We start from the raw sequence: 18,972 nt of genomic DNA on the forward strand, positions 1-18,972 counted from the left end.
TTGTAACGTATCAGTTACTGTGTCATCAATACCTGGGGGGTCTGATGTTGTTTCTGGGTTAGCTTGTACTTGATTGATTTGTCTTTGATGTTTAGGTGTACTACTTCTATGACGATTATTAGAGTTATTGTAGTGATTATTATTCCGGTGTGGTGATTGGGAATAATTTCTATAACGATTATTATAACTTGGGTGTCGATTTTGTGAATTATTTTGCGATCTGTTTTGGTAATTATTGTTTTGTCTGTTATAGTTCGATCTATTATATGAGTTATTCCTTGATCGATTGTTCGGGTAATTCTGGTTTCGGTTGTTTGAATAACTTCTATTTCGATTATAGGAGTAGTTTCTATTCCTATTGTATGATGAATTTCGTGATTGGTTGTTTGGATAGTAGTTATTTCTTGATTGGGAATTAGATCTAGAAACAAATCGTTGTGTATTTGAATTTGATCTGGAGTAGTTATTTTGACTATTCGGTCTATTGTAGTGATTTTGTGATGAATTATACGTGTTTCTTCGTTCTGGTGATCTTCCTCTATAACTTGAGTTATATGGAGATTGATTTCTTGTATAGCTTGTATTGTTCGGGAGTGGTTTTCCTGAACTGTTGTTGCTGTATACATTTTTGTTTGGTAGATTTTGATCTTTTTTCATGTATTGATAAAATGATTTATTTGGTTCTTTGTATTTTTGAGGTTTATTTTGACTATCTTGCTGTTTTTGTCTACATTCGGAAATACTATGTCCGTATCGTCGGCAATAATTACACCATTTCTTGAAAGATGGTTTGCCTTTAAAGTTCGGGTTCTTTTCGTAAATATTGAGTATTTCAGTGATTTTTTCAACGAGATCTGTTTCTGATTCTTGTATATTATTAATATTAGTGGGAGTCGTTTCAATTTTGTTAACGTATTGTAATTTCAAATTCTCCGTTTCTTCTAGTTTCATCGTGATTTCTGCTTGTTCTAGTTTGTCTACTAGTTTTCTAAAATCTAAATCGGGTTCTCGAATTGAAGAAGGATGGGATGCTCTCTTTTTTATTGCTATTTTCCTTAATTGTGGTGTTAAGGTCATCATTAAGATTTCTGTCATCTTAGTGTTTTTATAGTCGTGTGTATTTAGTGAATATGCTTTTCGAACTAGTGTTTCGATTCTTACTGCTATTTGCTTGATGGTTTCGTTTGGTAATCTGCGAATTTCATTACATAAAACTCTTTGTTGTTGTTTGTTTCTTTCGGAGTCAAACATTTTTGAAAATTCTTGTGTAAATCTTTTCCAGTTTGATTTTATTTCTAGAGGTAGTACTGAAAACCATTTTTGGGCTGCGCCATCTAAGGTTGTTTGTATCAACGCTGTGCGTCGATGTATCCAGTTTTGATGTAGTGGCGTATTAATTGGTTCAGGTCCTATATTTAAAATTAAATTTGCTGTTACTGCGTTTAAATAATCTTCTACAGAGTATTCAGGGTCTGTTCCTGTGAAAACCATTAAGGGTTTGTTTGATGTTATTGATGATCCACCCATTAGGTATGGATTCATTGTCATTTGTAATGATTCTGCTGCATTTGGCATTTGAGAAAAATTTGAAAGTTGGTTTCTTGTTATTTCATGTTGTTGAAGATAATATGGGAGTGGTATTTCATTTTGCATTTGTGATGCTTGATACGAGTGTGCAGTCATTGGATTTTGTTGTTGAATTGGTTGAAAAGATTGTGTATTAATTGGATTTTGTTGTTGAATTGGTTGTTGATGTTGTGCATCTATTGATTGTGGAGAAAAATTTCTATGATTTGTACGTGTTTTCTGTATTCCTTGTCTACGATATTCTTGAGTATTTGGTGCAAATATATCTGGTTGTAAGAAATCTTCATCTGAGGATAAATAATCCATTTGATAAGATGTTTGTTTTTTATTTTTATTTTGTTGAAAAAATGGGTAATTTCCACTGCGATCCTGTGGAGGATTTGGTTGAAAATTTGTGGAATTATATTGGGCCGTTGGGTTATCCCAGTTTCGAGGTTTTGTATATTGATTAAAATTCCTTTGTGGTTGATAATTTGTTTTTGATGGATGTGTATAATTATAATTATGGTCTGCAAAGTTGTTTCTAGTGAATGTTTTGCGTGTTTTTGATGGTATTGTCATGGGTTTGTATGTTTGGTAATCCATATGTGAATATTTAGGGGCAACCGAAGGTTTAACGGTTGATTGTAAGGTTACCTGTGTTTGTGAAGGATTTGTATTTCTTGGTGTTGTTAAATTTGGGCGTATTGGTGAAATACTTTGTTGTGTAGTTGTTGTGTGTACAATTTCTTCATTTATGAAGTGTGATGGTGTCTGGATATCTTGTTGAGTAAGATTCCTAGTTCCATTGAGGTTTTCATTGTGTATGACTGTAGAGTTTAAACTATTATTTTGTGTATCGGGTAAAAATGTATTATAGTTTAATGGTGTTGCATCAATTGTTAATGGTATTACTCTTACATAATCTCTTATGTAAGATATTGTACCTATTGCTTGACTTGAGATTGATTGTGGAAAGTTTATAAATGCGGAATGAGACCATTCGGGGTCCCAAACATAATCTGATTGTTCTGTGATAGCGGTATCATCGTTCGAATTTTGGGGTCTAAAATTTTTTCTTGCTTGTGCAATTAAATCAATATTGTGTGTAAAATAATCTATTATGAACCATGCTAAAATTTTTTGTAAATCGTGTTTGGTATGTTGTGAAACGTCGTCTTTCGTGAAATTTTCTTTAATGATGTTTAAATAACTAGAGAGTAGTGTGATTTCATGTCGTACTCTTAAATGTTTAGATGTTTCTGTCGGTGAGACATTTGTTAATGGGAGTTCATTTTCTAATATCGAAATATAACTATATATTAGTGCGAAAACTTCATTGGTGAAAATGGAGTTTGCTCTTTGTGAGTTATGGTATTGGATGCTTTTTATATATTCTGAAAAAACTTTTGAAAATTCTAAATCAAGGTCGTCTGTTTGAATAGTATATGTTCTATTATTATGGTTTGGGGAAGTGAATTCTATAGAGTAGATTCCATACTGTTGTGTTATGTTGCATATATCTTTTAGATAGTGATCTATGATTTGTCTTTTGATTTTTACATCGGGGAACTCTGTTTTACATGGACTGATTCCGGGTTCAAATAAATTTACGAGTAAATTTTGACAAAATATGTGTTGTCCTCTATCAGTATCTGCGTCTACTATAAAAGGAAAGATTTCATCGTCATCTGGAGTTTCGTCACCTGGGGTGTGTGTTGAACTCATTTTTTCGTTCGATGACTGTTAATATGTAATTATTAATGTGTCGAATTGGTTGATTCCAATTGTATAGATGTACTGGTTTGTGTTTATACTGCTTTTTTATTCTTCTTTTTCCTCTTTGTGATGAATTTGAAGTTGTTTCTGAGTCAGAAAAATATAATTGATCGTGTTGTGGGCAATTTTTATCTATTGATTCTTTTAGTTTGTAAAGTTCGTCTAAACTGTTGGTTTCTGATTCTGAAAATGCGTTTCGATTTTTTGAAAATCTTTTTCGTGTTATTTGTCTTTGTTTAGTTATTATTTTTCTCTTTAGTGTTTGTCGTTTTGTTCGAATGTATCCAATTGTTTGTGTATGAGGTGTGATTACAAGGTCGTATTTTTTGTTATCTATTTCACAATTGTGTAAAATGATTGTTTGTTTATTTCCTAGGTTTTTAAATGACATAAGGTTTAGAATGACGGATGCAAAAGGTTGTTAAATGATTTCTATTGACTTAAACTGTTAGTTCTTACGATTTTTTGGTTAGCTTAACCTGGGTCTAGTTGTTCAGGGTTGGAGAGAAAAGTATATCGATTCCGAAGAATGATTTTTACTTTCTCGTGACTAGTATAAGCTAAGGTGTTAACTTACTTAATCTTACTTAGGGGTAGTGATTGTGTTCAAGGGTTGGAGAATAGTAAATCGATCCACAAGGTTCAGGTATAATTAGAACGCGAGTAGTTCGTTAGATACTATTTTAAACTTACTAAGTCTAAGATTTATCCTGGGTCTGGTAAGAGGAGGGGTCAAGTGAAGGATGAATAACCGAAGTTCTTCACTGTTTATCCTAATTTGAATGATTAGTTTTGTTTAAAAATTTCTATTAGTCTTGGGTTTTTAGAAAGGGTTGGGTAGTGAATCGACGTTTGAGGTCGTTAGACACTAATTAAGTGGGTGGGGGAGAACAAAGTTGTTCTGTTTGATCCAAGGATAAGCCTTGATGATCAAATTTAAAATTTAATTAAGTAGAAAATGATTTAAGATCCAAGGATAAGCCTTGATGATCTGATTTTAAATTAAGTGACTTTAAATTTTAATAACGTTTTAAATTTGTGTAAAGGAAAGATTTAGTGTTTTGATGATATTAGTGGGTTTATGATTGCTGTTATGTTTTAGGTGATGAAGCTGGAACAACAGGATGATTTATGATTACTAACCATTTATTGTCATGCTACTAATTTTTATTTTTATTTTCCAATAAATATTCTTCAAACATGTTTTGTATAATACTGCAGAATTTTAGGAAAACGATCTTAGATCTTTTTATCAATCGTTATTGTATAATATTAATTTGTTTAGCGCCTGAAATGATTTTGAAGATTTACTTCAAGGTTTTATGTTTGCAAATGGAAATCTAAATTCATTGCAAGTAGTATTCGAAATATAAAAGTTTGTTCTGGCTTTTGCCGAACTATCATATAACTATACGGCAAGTTTCTACTTTGTCGTATGTCGTCTTTGGTTCGATGTCTTCTTCCAATTCCGGGTAGTTCTATTATGGTTCGGAATATTGGCTCTGATCTATTGAGTCGGAGAGACATTTCAATTAAATTATTGTCGTATAACATTTTGTAAATGTTTTTGTCTAATTTCTAATCTAATTTTGGTTAATTCTAATCTAGTAAGGTCTTGTTCGAGACTTATGGTCGCACCAGATGAGTTAGGACTGGGGTGTATAACTCATAGAGTAATTTCGGATAGGGTACACCGTCTGCTCGTCACGCTATCTTATTTTCGGCCGGATAGATTCGTGCAACTTCTTAGTCTAATACCGATCCTAATCTTACTCTTATACTATCTAGTCTCAGGTTGTTTAACTAGTCTCTGCTAGGCTCAATAGATCTAGGGTATACTGGTTTATTGCGGCTGCTGAAGTGCTCGGGAGAGTCCAACTAATTTCTAAGTTAAATTCAAATCTCTCTGGTGCTGAAATTACAAGTAACTTCAGCACTTACAAATAAGTGGGTTGTTAGTTAGATGGATCATGATTGGTTAATATTAAATACTTTACATTGGTAAAACATTTAATTTATCCAATCATAAAATATAGTTTAGATCAGGTTCCATTATATTTGGTTATAATGGTCTTAATGAATTTTGTTGTTAAAAATCAATCGATTTTAGGTTCTTTTCTCTCTAATAATGGGTTCTACCGACACAATTTTGAACAAAAGGTTTTCATCGTAATAGATTTCTATCCATGAAATTCCGGTGCGGGTTGTCAGAACTATTAGAGTTGTAAAATCAAAAAATTAGTGATGCCTTCTTTTTGTGTAGTCTCATAGAAAATTTGCCCAAGCAATTGTTATTTAGAATTGATTGTTGAATTTCGGCGGTGCAAATAATCTGTCTGCTGAAGGTACTCAAGATGATACGTGGTTTTTAGATATTAGACTTTTTTCTCAAGGAAAAAGATTGCCTCAGATACATTTTCAGTTTTCTTGGATATCAAATGGTTTTGAGTAATGATATTCATATATCAAAAGTTCTGCACATGATCTCATACGCCCAATATTTGTGTTTAGACCGTATTTAGTCAAAGATCAACTGAATCATTGAAAGCTACTACGTCAATTAGATCAATTACCTCAATTTCATCTTTGTTATTGCTCCGACATTCGAAGAAAATAAGGACAATATAAGCTTGGGATGGCTTTTTATTCAGACCAATTTTACAAAATTTAATTGACTAGGGGAATCGCTCCGGAAATCATCATATTGCCTAGTGAAAATGCTTTCCACTAGTCTAAATGCTCAATCATTCGTTAATCAATGTGAACTAAAAGGCGAACTATCCTGCCCCGCCTGCTACTCTTGACAATTTTCAGTTTTCCTGAAAATCAAGCAAAATTGAAAAAAATACAACTTTGTTGATCAAATTCTTTTAATTAACCATACTCAAATCTCAAAGGTTCGGCTCATTCCCAAGTACAAACAAATATTTGCCCTAAAAACTAGAAACTAATCACCCGCTTCAAAGCAATTCTATGATCAAATTAAAGGTAAAACTGCTTCTTTTTTTGTCTGATGGGTATATTTTGATATCACGTTGTAAATTACCTGTGACACATTTAGTAGAGGAGCTCCTGCAATTGCACTAGACACTCCCACCCCCACTGTCAATACATAGTACGAGTAGGGGGAGCCAAGAGCGAACGAGCTCAGGAAGCAGACTGCCAGAATAGCCCCCTTGGAGGGGAACAGGCGGAAAAACTTGACAGATCCCAGTTTGGGGGGCCAGAGGAAGGGTGCGGCTGACAGACACAGTCGGCCAACTGCGCCTGACACGCCCTGTAGTGTGAGAATGGGGATCTGAAAACAGAACTAAGTAGATGTTTGCAGTGCATTTAGTACATGCAAGTAAATTGGTCAAACGAATTTCACTAGGCCAGGGTCAGTTCCGGTAGATCTCTTTAGAAAAATTAGTTTTTTACTGGATCCAAGAAGATGTTAATCCCTCGCCCATTCCCATAGTAAATGAAAAGGGGTATCTATCGGAACTGAAAGGTTAATCGTTTTCATGTATCGCTTAGGCGTTGCATTTGTGACGGACACCAACTTATAAATACCATATGGGATGGGCAAATTTTTCAAAAAGTGCCCAAAAACGGCTTTTTTGACTGTTTTTTCAAAAATTTGCCTGCGCCGCAGAAAATTTAAAATTTTGCCAATATAGGGGCAAAACAGTGCTTTGGGAGAGCTCAAAAAATCAATTTGGTCGACCTAAAAAAAAAAAAGGTCGTCAAATTTTTAGAAAATTTTTTGAAAATCCGCCCCCCCCCCCTCGAGAAAATCCTAGATCCGCCCCTGGGGATGGGTGAGTGTGGGCATCCCTTAGCTTTTTCTCGATGAGCAATTATCTTGAGCAAAACTTTCGAAGTTCAGAATTTTTTGGAGCATTGCTAACTTTTCAGTGCCTTCAACAAACAACCGATCAAAACTGCTCATTGTAGGCTAAAAATCATCTACAAGACTCCCAAGAGTTGTCATTGTGTAGCATAGTTTCATCACTGAAAACAAATGCCTTGCTACGATTACTTTAAAACATCCCAAGAAACACGTAACAACAAAATTGACAAATTCAGCGAAAAGTTATGAGTAACTGTTGCTCTTTTTTATTACCTGCAAGTGTGCGTATCCGTTAGCCTTCATCTCAGTGGGCAGAAACATCAATCCCACTAAGTTCGAAGCCCAGAAGAGGAAGAGGTCCAGATTGAGCCAGTAGAAGGCGGGCAGTTTGAGGGTCTGGGTGGAGAACTGGCGCTTGAAGTTGCTCATCAGCTTCATCCGCGTCGATCGCTGCAGTTGGTTGCTCTTTGCGTTCTTCTTAGACTCCGACTCTGAAAAATTAAATTTTATTTGAACACGAAAAGTAAAACATTTTTGACCAGAAATAAAAGAAAACTACAGATATGCCAGGGGTAAATCCATTCGTTGTGAGATTGCATATATGGACGATACAAAAACTTAACTTAATGTTACAGAAAGATACAGTGCTAAGGACATAAACATTTGATAAGGCTTTCGACTAACTGTGGGAGGAAAAGTCAGGTAGCTGAAAAAAAACCTGCGAAACAAAAAATAACCTTTAAATTTTTTCTAATATTGCAAAATAGATTCCCGACGGCGTGTAGAAATTAAAAAAAGGGGTTTCAGAAAAATTTGATTGTTAAGCAGCTGTATGACTTGTGCCACCTGACTTCATATCCTTTTGTTTTAAATTAATATTTTTTCATCAGATTGTGAATGCGACAATACGACAGTTGAGTCGGAAATTGATATTATCAGTGCAACAAATGAACGTCATATTAGACAGAAAAAGAAAGAAAAACAATCTTAACTTCCAAACAATTTTTGAGCTGAAAATTTGATTTGTTATAAAGGTTTTAGCTCAATATCTAATATAAAATGATAATTTTCTATGGTTTCAATGCATATTTTCCAGCTCAAAAAAATCTCATACTTTCGCATATTGTCATTTCATTTGTTTTGTTATTTTGACAATTTTTTTGATTTGTTACATAGCTTTATGCCCAAAATTTGATTTATACGGATTATTTTCTTTGATTTTGGTTGCATATTTTTGAGCTCAAAATTTGATTAATATCGACCTTTTTCTTGATTTGTTACATAACATTTCAGCCAATATCTGATATACAGTGATAATTTTCTATGATTCATTGCATAATTTTGAGCTCAAAATCTGCTTTAAATTATTACGCTAGCAAAAACTATTGACGTCGGACAAAACGCTTGCTAGGAATAAAGGGTCCTTTCTACTTTCTATCTTAGAAAGTAAATCTAAAATTCGCTGAGAAATATTTTATTGAAAAAGAAGTTAGTATGAATTTACAGCAAGTTGCCTTTTGACTCAATATTTACTTTTTACGGTGAGATTGGATATATTTTTCTCTGAGATTGAATATTATTTTAGAGAAGGGTTGGGGTGGTTGAGGAGAGTGGTGGTGGTGGTAGAAGAGAAGTTATTGGAATGAATTCCCGTAGTTTTGAGCTTCTATTTATACTCAGATTGGGAAATCACGCCACTTTTCGTATCAAATGAGAAGTTTCTTTTAACTTCGTATTCTTTATTCGTACATTCGTATTTTACGAGAAGAAGGTTTCGTTTGCTCGTACTTTACGAGAGGAATCGTTATTATTCGTATTGAATGAGAATAGTCGTTTCAATTCTCAATGCTTAAAACGTTATACGAATTATTCCAATAGCATTTCCCTTCCTTTTGCAAGGGAATAAAAGCATATTTCTTTTGGTGGTGGCGGCGGCGTCACATTTTGTGAACGCAATAAAATAATTCATGTTTCTGTTTCTATTTGAAATCAGAACATATCCATCCTCCTATTTGGAGAGGAAAAAAACTAAAACTTTCTTTTTTATTACTTCCACTTGAATAGTGGGGTAATTGTTGATCGATCGAAGCTTTTTCTTTCAATCTCATAAAGTTTTGTTGGTATTAGGGGTAGCAGATGTTTTTGAACAAAAGCTTTTTCTTTCAATCTCATAAAGTTGGTTAGTAGTTTATTGGTATTACAGGTAGCAGATGTTTTTAATCAACTGATACTTTGAGTCAGGCTTGAATAAATATAAATACATCAGTTACATTTATAAATCAAAATAGAGTTTACACAACCAAGGGATTTAACTATAAAATTAAATACATCAAAATTATCTGTTTCTCAAAAGTTTGAAGGTTAGTTTTATCCCTTAAACATTCTTTTTCCGAGGTCTCCTTTTCTTCCTGAAGTATGTGAAGTCTGTCCAAACGCGTAATAAGGGGAGGACTGGTTCATACAAAGGGGGTATTTTTTTGTGTTTTTTGTTTTTTTTATAAAAGTCAAGATTGTTGAAAGGAAATTTATAGCTATACTACATAGCTATATAAAGCGAAAGAATAAATGTTTAAATAAAAGGATAAATTTCTTACAATTTTCCTTCCAACCGGGCTATAAGTTGTTGATTTTTTGTTTTTAAATTGTGGATATGCTTTTTCAGCTCCCGGATTTGGTGTGTTTCATGTATATGACTGCGCTGAATTTGCTCAGTATAGTCATCTAACTGGGGGGTTTGTAATTTTGCTGTCAGATATTTTGCTGGGACATAGATTTTTTGATATTCAAGAGGGGAATTATTTATGGAATACATTTTTTTTATAGGGTGATAGGCTTCTAATTTAAAACGATTGATTAATGGATTCAAAGCATATTTGAGATCCATATCGAAGCCAGGATTGCTTTTAGAACTAATGTATCGTTCCCTTTCTAACTGAATATGTAATTTAGTGTTTAATTCAGTGGGGTGCAAGGGCTGTCGCCTAATGGTCATTGGACAATGAGAAGTTGATACCGGCGTATTTGCCGTTAGTATCTTATATGGTCTTACAATCTGGGTCCGTTTTTTAATTTTAGAATTCGAGGGAACCAGGGGTATTTTAAAATCAGGGGGTGAAATTTTTAGGGGTGGTGGCTGTGATGCTGTAGTTATCGGGACAGCTGAACTGGTTTGAAGTAGTGGCTCAACGAAGGATCGTGTTGAGGTCGGCTTTGCAGTGGGTGTTGTAGTAGTAGAAACAGTTGGTTGTTGATTGAGTGCTGAAATCTGCGAGTCCAGTTGATCGGTTGGTGGCAGAAGTGAGAGGAGATCCTCGAAATCTCTCAAGTCGTCATCAAGTGTTGCGTCCATAGTTGAATCAGTTGGTATATCCTAGAACAGTAGAAATTTTTTTTATTAGACTGGGTTTATTGGGTGATCCAAGTTTTGAGTTCTTCTCTCAAAACTTGTTAATTGGATGTGAGGATACATGCGATCCTGGTTCATTTTGTCAATTTCCTCTAAAAGAGGGGCTTGTATTTTCTGATCACATTCTTGTTCTATTTTTTCAGTTTCCTCATCTTGAGTGAAAATTGAGGTCACTATGGAAGTGAAAAGTATATTATATGAAGCGGCAAGTAATACTTTGCCAAAGTGTAGTGAGCGGCCGGTGATTTTGTGAATATGCATAGCTTTTATTATGAATACTAGGCAATCTAGAATAAATTTCACAAATAGAAAAGAGGCGAAGACTATTCCGCATTTTTCTAAATAGTATTGTACTTTGCCGAATATACGGGTGTATTCGTTTTTCCAAAAGTTTGGAGAGATGAGATAGTCCAAATAGATTGTTCGGGAAGAGCCTAGTGGGCTGTATGAGTCCTTGAAAAGAATTTTTTTAGCATTTAGAAAGGACCTGGATACTTTTTGCAGTATTCCTTTCATCTCTGAATTATCGGAAATCATATTCCAGAATTTTTGCATTTGAGCATAAGTGTAGATTGAAGCGCCTTGGCTAGAGGCTAAAGAATGCTTAATCTTTTGAATTATCTCTTTTGGTTCAAAGAGATATGGTCCTGTAACCCTTGTAATTTGAGGGGTTAATTCAATCCAGGACTTATCATCATCAACATCTAGTTGAAAGAGATTTGAATGTTTGTCGGAGCAGTCTTGTAGATCTGCCGACTGAAAAGTTTGTCGCGTAATTGGATCGACAAATCGAATGTTTTCCTTATACATAATGGGAATGCGATTATAGCATTCATCCATTAATTGCAAAGGTGAATAAAATTTCGGACAATGGTAGAGCCAGGCAACATTGCCATTGGTCTCTAAGAACATAGAGCGGTTTTTGGTTAGAATATAGCCAGCCAAACGGGGGCTTTCAAGTGAAAGCATTAAAGTATTTAATATTGAGGAGCGTTCTAGCTCACATTGATTTTGCAGAAGGGCTAACTCGGCCGTTCTGAGCATGTAGAAGCTATAAAAAAGAATATAGTCCAATTTGGTACCTATATGAGCTTCGTAGTCAATTTGATGACTTGAAAATTGGAGTGGCGGCGAATCATCACTTAATGTGAGAAAAGTAGAATTTGGTTGGCCGGCATTATGAATAGTTCCCGTTTCTGGGGTTGGTTTAACTTGGATTCCAGTATCCATATTGAAACCGTCAGTGTATGCAATAAAAAGTGAATCATATGAAGTTGGATACACTATTCTGGGATGACCACAAAGAGATTGCGGTTTATTCATCACCTGTAGCATAAATTTTTGAGAATCCCTTGTATGGGTAGAATGAATAGATGGGCTAGAATCGCCTTTAATTATGTAGTATGATTCTTCGTTTTGAATCATTTTAGCCGGAAATCTGTTTAAAACAGTGAAAATGCAATTGTTGGGTTCTTCCCAAGTATAAGCAAAAGCGTCTAAGGATGTTGTTTCACATCCATTTGTAGACACTGGACAGGGCAAAGGATTGTTTTGCCAATTATTGACTGTTCCATCTTTGAGGTTAACAGTCAGAGTTACATTTTGCATGTAAGTTTCAAAAGTGTCCAATTTAATCCAAGAACGGCCATCACATTCGTTATGATGTTTGCCGTCAACTTTGCCAGCATGGGCATTAGTCACTGTTTTAACATTAAATTTGAAAGGAATATTTCCAATACTAGCATAGCCTAGGTTCAGATAGCCTCTGTCGGCGGCCGATTTACATTGATCGGCAGATAAATGGAGATCTGTAGTGATCATATTTTGTCGAGCGTCGATACCACTCGAATCAAAAGAATCGCAGAACCAACGCATTGATTGGTGTTTGATTCGACACATTGTCGCATTTACTTTTGTGCGATAATGTCTCTGATATAGAGTAACATAAGCATGGGCTACTTTAATATTTTCTGGTTGGACTTTGCAAGGTGCTACTTTATTTAGAGAGAACATTTTGCTAGAAGTCATTAGTTGACAATCATAATGAGCAACCCGAAGATTATTTGCAGTATTTGCATATAATTGTTCTTTCGGATCAAATGCTGAGGTTTGATTCGAAAGTATTATTAGAGTTAAAAGACCAACCAAATAAATTTTTTGCAAAATTATTTTTTGGTGGTGAATGATAGCAAAAGAATTTTTAAAAGTACTCACTTTAAGCATTTCCTCGAGAGTGGTTAGAACAGGATCTTGGTCCATTAGTTCACCTTCCTCTATTTCACTATTTGGATTTGTCATTTTGTGGATTTTTGTGATGGGAAATCTGAGTTAGATTTCAATTTTTGTTGAGGAATTCAGCAGATTTTATTTTTTGGAGAGAGAGAGGAGGATTTGAATGAAAGATGTGGAATTGAGCAAGAATGAAAACAACTGTATATCAGTTAGTTTTTAAAGGCTGTTTTTGCTTTTTTGCAAATCTAAGCTCTGATTGGCCGTTGTTATTCGGCGTCTTTCGGAAGTGACTCTTTTTAAGTCGTAATTCATTCGCCATTCGTTTTGTGGTTTTTCCACTCTGGCTTAATGTCGTGGTTTTTCCACTTAGTTTTGATTTGTTGAGATCTAGCAGTGGAATGATAATCATTCGTTTATGCTGATGTTAATTTTAACAACTGCATTCCCCTTCCTTATTGGAGGAGGAAAATGAAAAAAAACATCTCTTCATAAAAGAGGACTAAAAGCAACATCATTTGTGTGCTTTCCGTTTAAACTTCATCTGTTATCTCAGTATTTTTAAAAATTTTTGCTTTCTGAAAAATGAGTTATATCGAGCCTGAAGACAATCTGGTGGACTTCCCCGAGAAGTTTTTGAACTTGCGGGATGAGTTAGATTTCACACACGAAGCCTTGCTGGAGGACAAGGAAAATGAGAGAAGGGTCGAAATCTACGACGGTTTAGTCGAAAAGGGTGCAAATCTGACGCCCATGGAGTTCATGATATTCATGGACCGGAGTTACATCTTCAAGTATCCGGTCCTGAATACTGATGAACTGTTTGAGCTGGGCTCAATACAAAGTAGGTGCTTCGCGAAGAAACTTCGGAGCCCATGGAGTGGAAACCATGTGGTTTCCCAAGAGACAATGGACTTTTTGTCCATATTCTTTGGAGAGGATGTAAGTTTGTTTTACAAAACACCAAATTTTAAAAATAATAAAAAAAATTTTTTTATTCAAGTGGCATGGCAACATAGAAATACTATATAAATTTGTTTTAGTTTCAAGAAGAATTCTTCAAAAAGCCAGTGGCGGAGGCAGAGTTTAGACGAAAAATAGAGCTTGATAATATGTTGGAGGAGATATATCAAGCTTGGTGGCGGCCTTACTCAGCGCTGCAGTTTGCAGTGAGGAGTCTGAGTAGGGCCGCGGAAAACTCGTTGGAAAAGATGGCGGCAATCAAACTAGTGAAATCGTACACAGATATTAAATCTTGTATTTATAAAAGTTATTTTTAAATTTATTTATTAACATGTTATTTTTGGTGTTTTGTGTTTTTATTACAAACGAAATATTTATAAAGTAGAAAAAGAAAAAAAAAAGAAAAGGCCAATAGAAAGAATTAAAAAATATATTTAGTTTGGCCAAATAAATGGTTTAGTGTTTTTATTTCTTTTTAAATTTGCCAATTAGACTAGATGGAATTGTAGTTCCATAAAAGTTTGTAGGACGATTTGTCCGTTTAGGTTTTTTGGATTCAGAAAGTGATCCAGGTGCGGATCGAGTGTTCTCATAGAAGCTTTCCTGAGAGCTATGAGGGATATTTTTTCCGTCAGTAAAGTTTTCTGATGATTCAGATAAACGAGGGATATCAGGAGGACGGGGAGTATTATATTGTGTTGTTATATTTTGGTGGCGGCGGCCAAAGTCATTTGCGAGACTAGTATTAGGACTTATACTGCGGCTAGGTAGGCGGCGGTGGCCATAACTACTAGATTGACTAGTTGGAGGATTAGGGGTTTTATCAGCAGGATAGGGGGTCGAACTTCGAATAGGTCTAAAATTCTGGTCAATCGCAGTCGCATCGAACAAAATTCTTAGATGCATGGTTTCTCTGCCTGAATCTAATGGGTGCTCATGAACAATGGTTTTATTTTGATCCTCATTTGTAGGGGTATGATCAGTCAATTGCTGATAACCATTGTTGACTACTGGCCAAAACTGGTATTGTAGATTTTCAACCTGTTTAGGTTTATTGAAAGAGTCGATTTGATGATTTGTTATATGATCATAAAAATCACTTGAAAATAAATCACTAGAGTACTCTTGTAGTAGCTTGGGCATTTGTTGTTCTTTAGGAAAGTATTCAACAATATGATTGCGGTGGACAATCTTTTTTTCGTTAGTGAAATCATTTTGAATTCCGTATGTTACTTCCGTGATTTTTTCAATTACGGTGTAAGGTCCAGATCTCAAATTCAAAAGTTTTTGACTTTTCAATAGTGGTTTGGATCTGTTTTCTAGTAACACTTTTGTGCCTTCTTTTATAGGCCGTCCTAATTTAAATTGATTTCGGAACATGTGGGCCTTATTAGTGATGCGGCGGCAATGGGTATAGGTGTTACTATAAATCAACTTAAAATCATTTTCCCTTTTTAGTATTTCAGCGGAAATTTGATTTTTTAGAAATCTATCTATGGTCTCATTGTTTGACTTATGCTCGGTATGAGCATGATTTTTGAGACCAGCGCAAAATTCAGAGGTACATCTTTTGTTTTGGTCGCGGTAGAGGCCTAATTTAAGGCTAAGGGGAACCTGAGGTTTTATGCCAAAGACAATCTCATATGGAGTGTAACCTGTACTTGAATTAATGGCGGTGTTATGTGCAAAAGCAAATTTATTTGTTAATTCAGACCAGTTTGAGCCTGAGGTACTCAAGAAATGTCGAAAGTACTGGGTTAAATGTTTATTCTGGACTTCAACTTTTCCGTTAGTCCAAGGCGAGTAAGTAGTTCTTGGTCTCAGGGTTATTCCCAATTCAGAGGACCCATGAGCAAAGTCATTACTCATGAATGCACTTCCATTATCATGAATAATTTGTTGTGGAGTACCAAATGTTGTTATGTATTTCTCTAAGAGCTTAATGGTTTCCTTAGAGTCTGCATGGGTTTTTGCCGTGACTTGATGGTCTAAGTGGACCTTTATGATCAATGTGGATCGTTTTCATTGGGATTGTTTCTAATTGTCCCCATTGTTGTAATGGAGCTTCATTCAGGTCTTTTCGTTTAGGTTTATTTTTCTGACATTCTAGGCAATCATGAAGAAGCATGTTGACCCATTTATAGAGTCCGGGCCAATAGAAATATCTTTTGATTATTTCCAAAGTTTTTGTTTCGCCGTGATGACCGCTAAGAGGATGCTTATGAGCTAACTCAAAGCAGTTTAGCACTAGAGAGATGGGTAAGCAAATTTTTGGACTCTTAGTGTAGTCATCATTATATTCATTAATACATAGAAGATCATGTTGGTCTTCAATGAATAATAATTTGAACTGCCTGATATAGGCTTTTAATCCTTTTTCTTCACGATAAGGATTTTTTTTGTTTCTTTCTGGCTTTTCGTTTTGCTTTATGCAATTTTTGATATCTATGATTAAAGTATCGTTACACTGCTCTTGCATAATTGTTTCAACGTCTAAATTTGCTTCTTTAGCAAAGTCGGTCATTTTTGCTATCAGTTCAAGAGAATCTGATTTATTCTCTTCAGATTGGAGACTTAGGGGTTCAATTAACCTCAAGGATTTTGTTTTGGTTGCAAAATCATTTTTTGCTTTAAACAGGTCGTTGAGAAGGTTGTTCTCAACATTGCCTTCATATAAGTCAAGCCATTCTGAATTTTCCAAAGGATCATCAAGTGCAGATACTTCATCTGGAATTTCTTCATAAATGTTTTCATTGTTTATATCTGGTATAGATAGCCGTTTGATTTGGTTAATTTGTTTGCCAAATCGGAAGGAATCTGTTATATTTTGAATCGCACTACAAGATTCTTCAAAATATTCTGGAGCATCTTCAATGCTGAAGTCTCCTCTGTCACTTATGTTGATTAATTTCTTTTTTCCGCCTTGCACTTGAGCAATGACTGGATAGCAATCGTTTTGAAATATGTTAACATCTTTGTGGAGTACTGAATAACATATTTGTTCTCCATTGTCTAGGATGAACTTTATATCATTTGGAATGGTTTTGTGTTCTAGTTGATATCTTTTGATATCAGCGATGGGTACATTTCGGCTCAATAAGTCAGGAAAGGCTAGGTTTGAACCTGGGGTATATATTATTTTCAAATTGTTGAATTTTGTCAATACGACTTGATATTTGAAAAATCTATGAGAAAGTTGTCCTTTTCTGGACCATAAGAAGAGAATAGGTCTGTGGTCGCAATATAGGTATAGAGGAAAGGGTGAACCTATAATGTAGAATTCATAGGTTTGCAAAGCAGATATTATTCCACATAATTCACGATGTTGAGTAGACATTTTCTGCTCAGCTTTATCAAAGACTCTAGAATTGGCAGAAACAATTCTTTTCCCTTCAGGGAAGTCTTGGATGAGTATACATCCGGTTCCTACATTTGAGGAGTCGGCGTGAATGTGGAATGGGTAGTTTACATCAGGTATGGCATTTGAAATATCATGACAGAATTTGTCTTTCAGTTTTTGAAAAACTTCTTCATGGCATGGTAGCCATTGAAACTTATCACTACTGTTTGCCAGTTCATATAGACATTTTGCGTCCACATGAAAATTGATGATGTATGTGCTGTAGAATCCCATGACACCTAATACTCCTAGAACTTCTGTTTTTGATTCAGGGGATTTCAATTTTTTTATGTCATCAATTCGTGAAGCGATTGGGGAAAGACCATCTTTAGAGACAACGTGGCCTAGAAATTTAACTTTTCTTAGGAAGAAAAAAGTTTTGTCAGGGGCAGCTTTTAAGTTGGCCTTCCGTAAAAGAAAATGATATTCTCGAATTGTGTCAAACATTTCATTTTTACTTTGACTCTGTAACAGAGTGTCGTCTATGTAAGTAATTGCTTTTTTTTCTTTAATGAGGGGTCCGAAGGCATATCTCATTAGTTTACTGAAGAAATTTGGAAGTGGTTTCAAACCATAGAAACCAACTTGGTAGGTATATTGTCTACCTCCTACAATAAAGCTTGTTAATTTCTGTGCCTCATCTGTTAGAGGTACTTGATGGTAGGCACAAGAGAGATCACTACTTGTGAAGTATGATCCGTTTATTCGGGTCATGAGAACTTGTAGTGGTTCTAATGGCCAACTACAATTGCTAGTATCTGTGATTGAGTTTAGATACCTAGCATCCAAGACCAACTTAACGTAGTCTTTTTTTGGAAGAATGATGACTGTATTTACGAACCATGAGTTCATATCATCTTTTTCATTTAGTTCCCTGACTATGCCTGCTTGGATTAATTCATCCATTAACTTGTCCAATTTATCTCTTAGATGGACTGGAATTTTACTCGGTCGTTGTTTTTTGAACGTTGCGTCCTTTTTGAGTGGTATATGGAATTTATGTTTTGTTTTTCCAATATCATATTTGTGATGAGAATAAACATCTTGATCCTCTATCAGCATTTGAATTAGATCTGCAAATTCATCATCCGATATATCACTTTGTGTGAAATCGAAGTCAGATAAAAATTTAATAGTAGTTTCGATTTTTTCCAAAGTACTACTATTGTCCTTATCAATTGAGGAGTATTGGGTAAAGGTTTCGTTGACTAGAAAGGCAATTAGCCGATCATTATGTTCTTTGTTTCGGTACTTTTTAAATTGTTTTTTCAAGGGAGGCCTGCAAAGGTTCTTTGCATCATTAGAAAAGTCGGTTGCTAATTCGTTTTCATTTTTGCATACTTTGACTATATCTGAACCAATTTGTTCAAATATTTCTGATACATTCTCTGTATCAAACACTTCAAGGGCAGGCATGTCCTTGATTTCTTGTCCTGAAACATAGACAAATATAGTAATTCCAGAATGTTGGAATACATCGACAATGATTTTGGAAACTTCTTCCCAATTCATTTTATCTAAGCCACAAGCAATTTTGGGCATTGCGATAGATCGAATGTTATTTGCTATAGCATGATCTTTCATTTCGGACAAGGTATTGAATATAGCGTCGTAAGTGGGTTTCTGAAAGTACCTCTGTTTGGTAATCAGGTTATATATGATTTGTCCAGATTTTGGATCAGTGAAGATGAGAATATCGTTAATGTTAGCATGTATTGAGTTACAAAAGTGTCGTAGCTCAGGATACCTTTTGCTAATCGATTCAGCAAATCCTTTTTTCATTGCTCTATCTGC

The 18,972-nt window shown here is 34.9% G+C and overlaps 2 protein-coding genes across 2 annotated transcripts in view; both read right to left on the reverse strand.

The window, feature by feature from the left end:
- Window positions 1–18,972, reverse strand: part of LOC134843739 (WASH complex subunit 1-like) — a 382,840-nt gene that overhangs the window by 243,293 nt on the left and 120,575 nt on the right. The gene's annotated exons all lie outside the window — the stretch shown is intronic.
- Window positions 1–18,972, reverse strand: part of LOC134844123 (monocarboxylate transporter 2-like) — a 50,134-nt gene that overhangs the window by 23,454 nt on the left and 7,708 nt on the right. Inside the window, exons 4-5 of the mRNA XM_063860631.1 lie at window positions 7,454–7,671; window positions 6,392–6,643 (exon numbers count right to left, since the gene is read on the reverse strand). Of these exons, the coding sequence (XP_063716701.1) occupies window positions 6,392–6,643; window positions 7,454–7,671 (470 nt within the window). The remainder of the gene's footprint in view (window positions 1–6,391; window positions 6,644–7,453; window positions 7,672–18,972) is intronic.

This window comes from Symsagittifera roscoffensis, chromosome 4 (genome assembly GCF_963678635.1).
Source record: "Symsagittifera roscoffensis chromosome 4, txSymRosc1.1, whole genome shotgun sequence".
In the NCBI taxonomy this organism is placed as follows: domain Eukaryota; kingdom Metazoa; phylum Xenacoelomorpha; order Acoela; family Convolutidae; genus Symsagittifera; species Symsagittifera roscoffensis.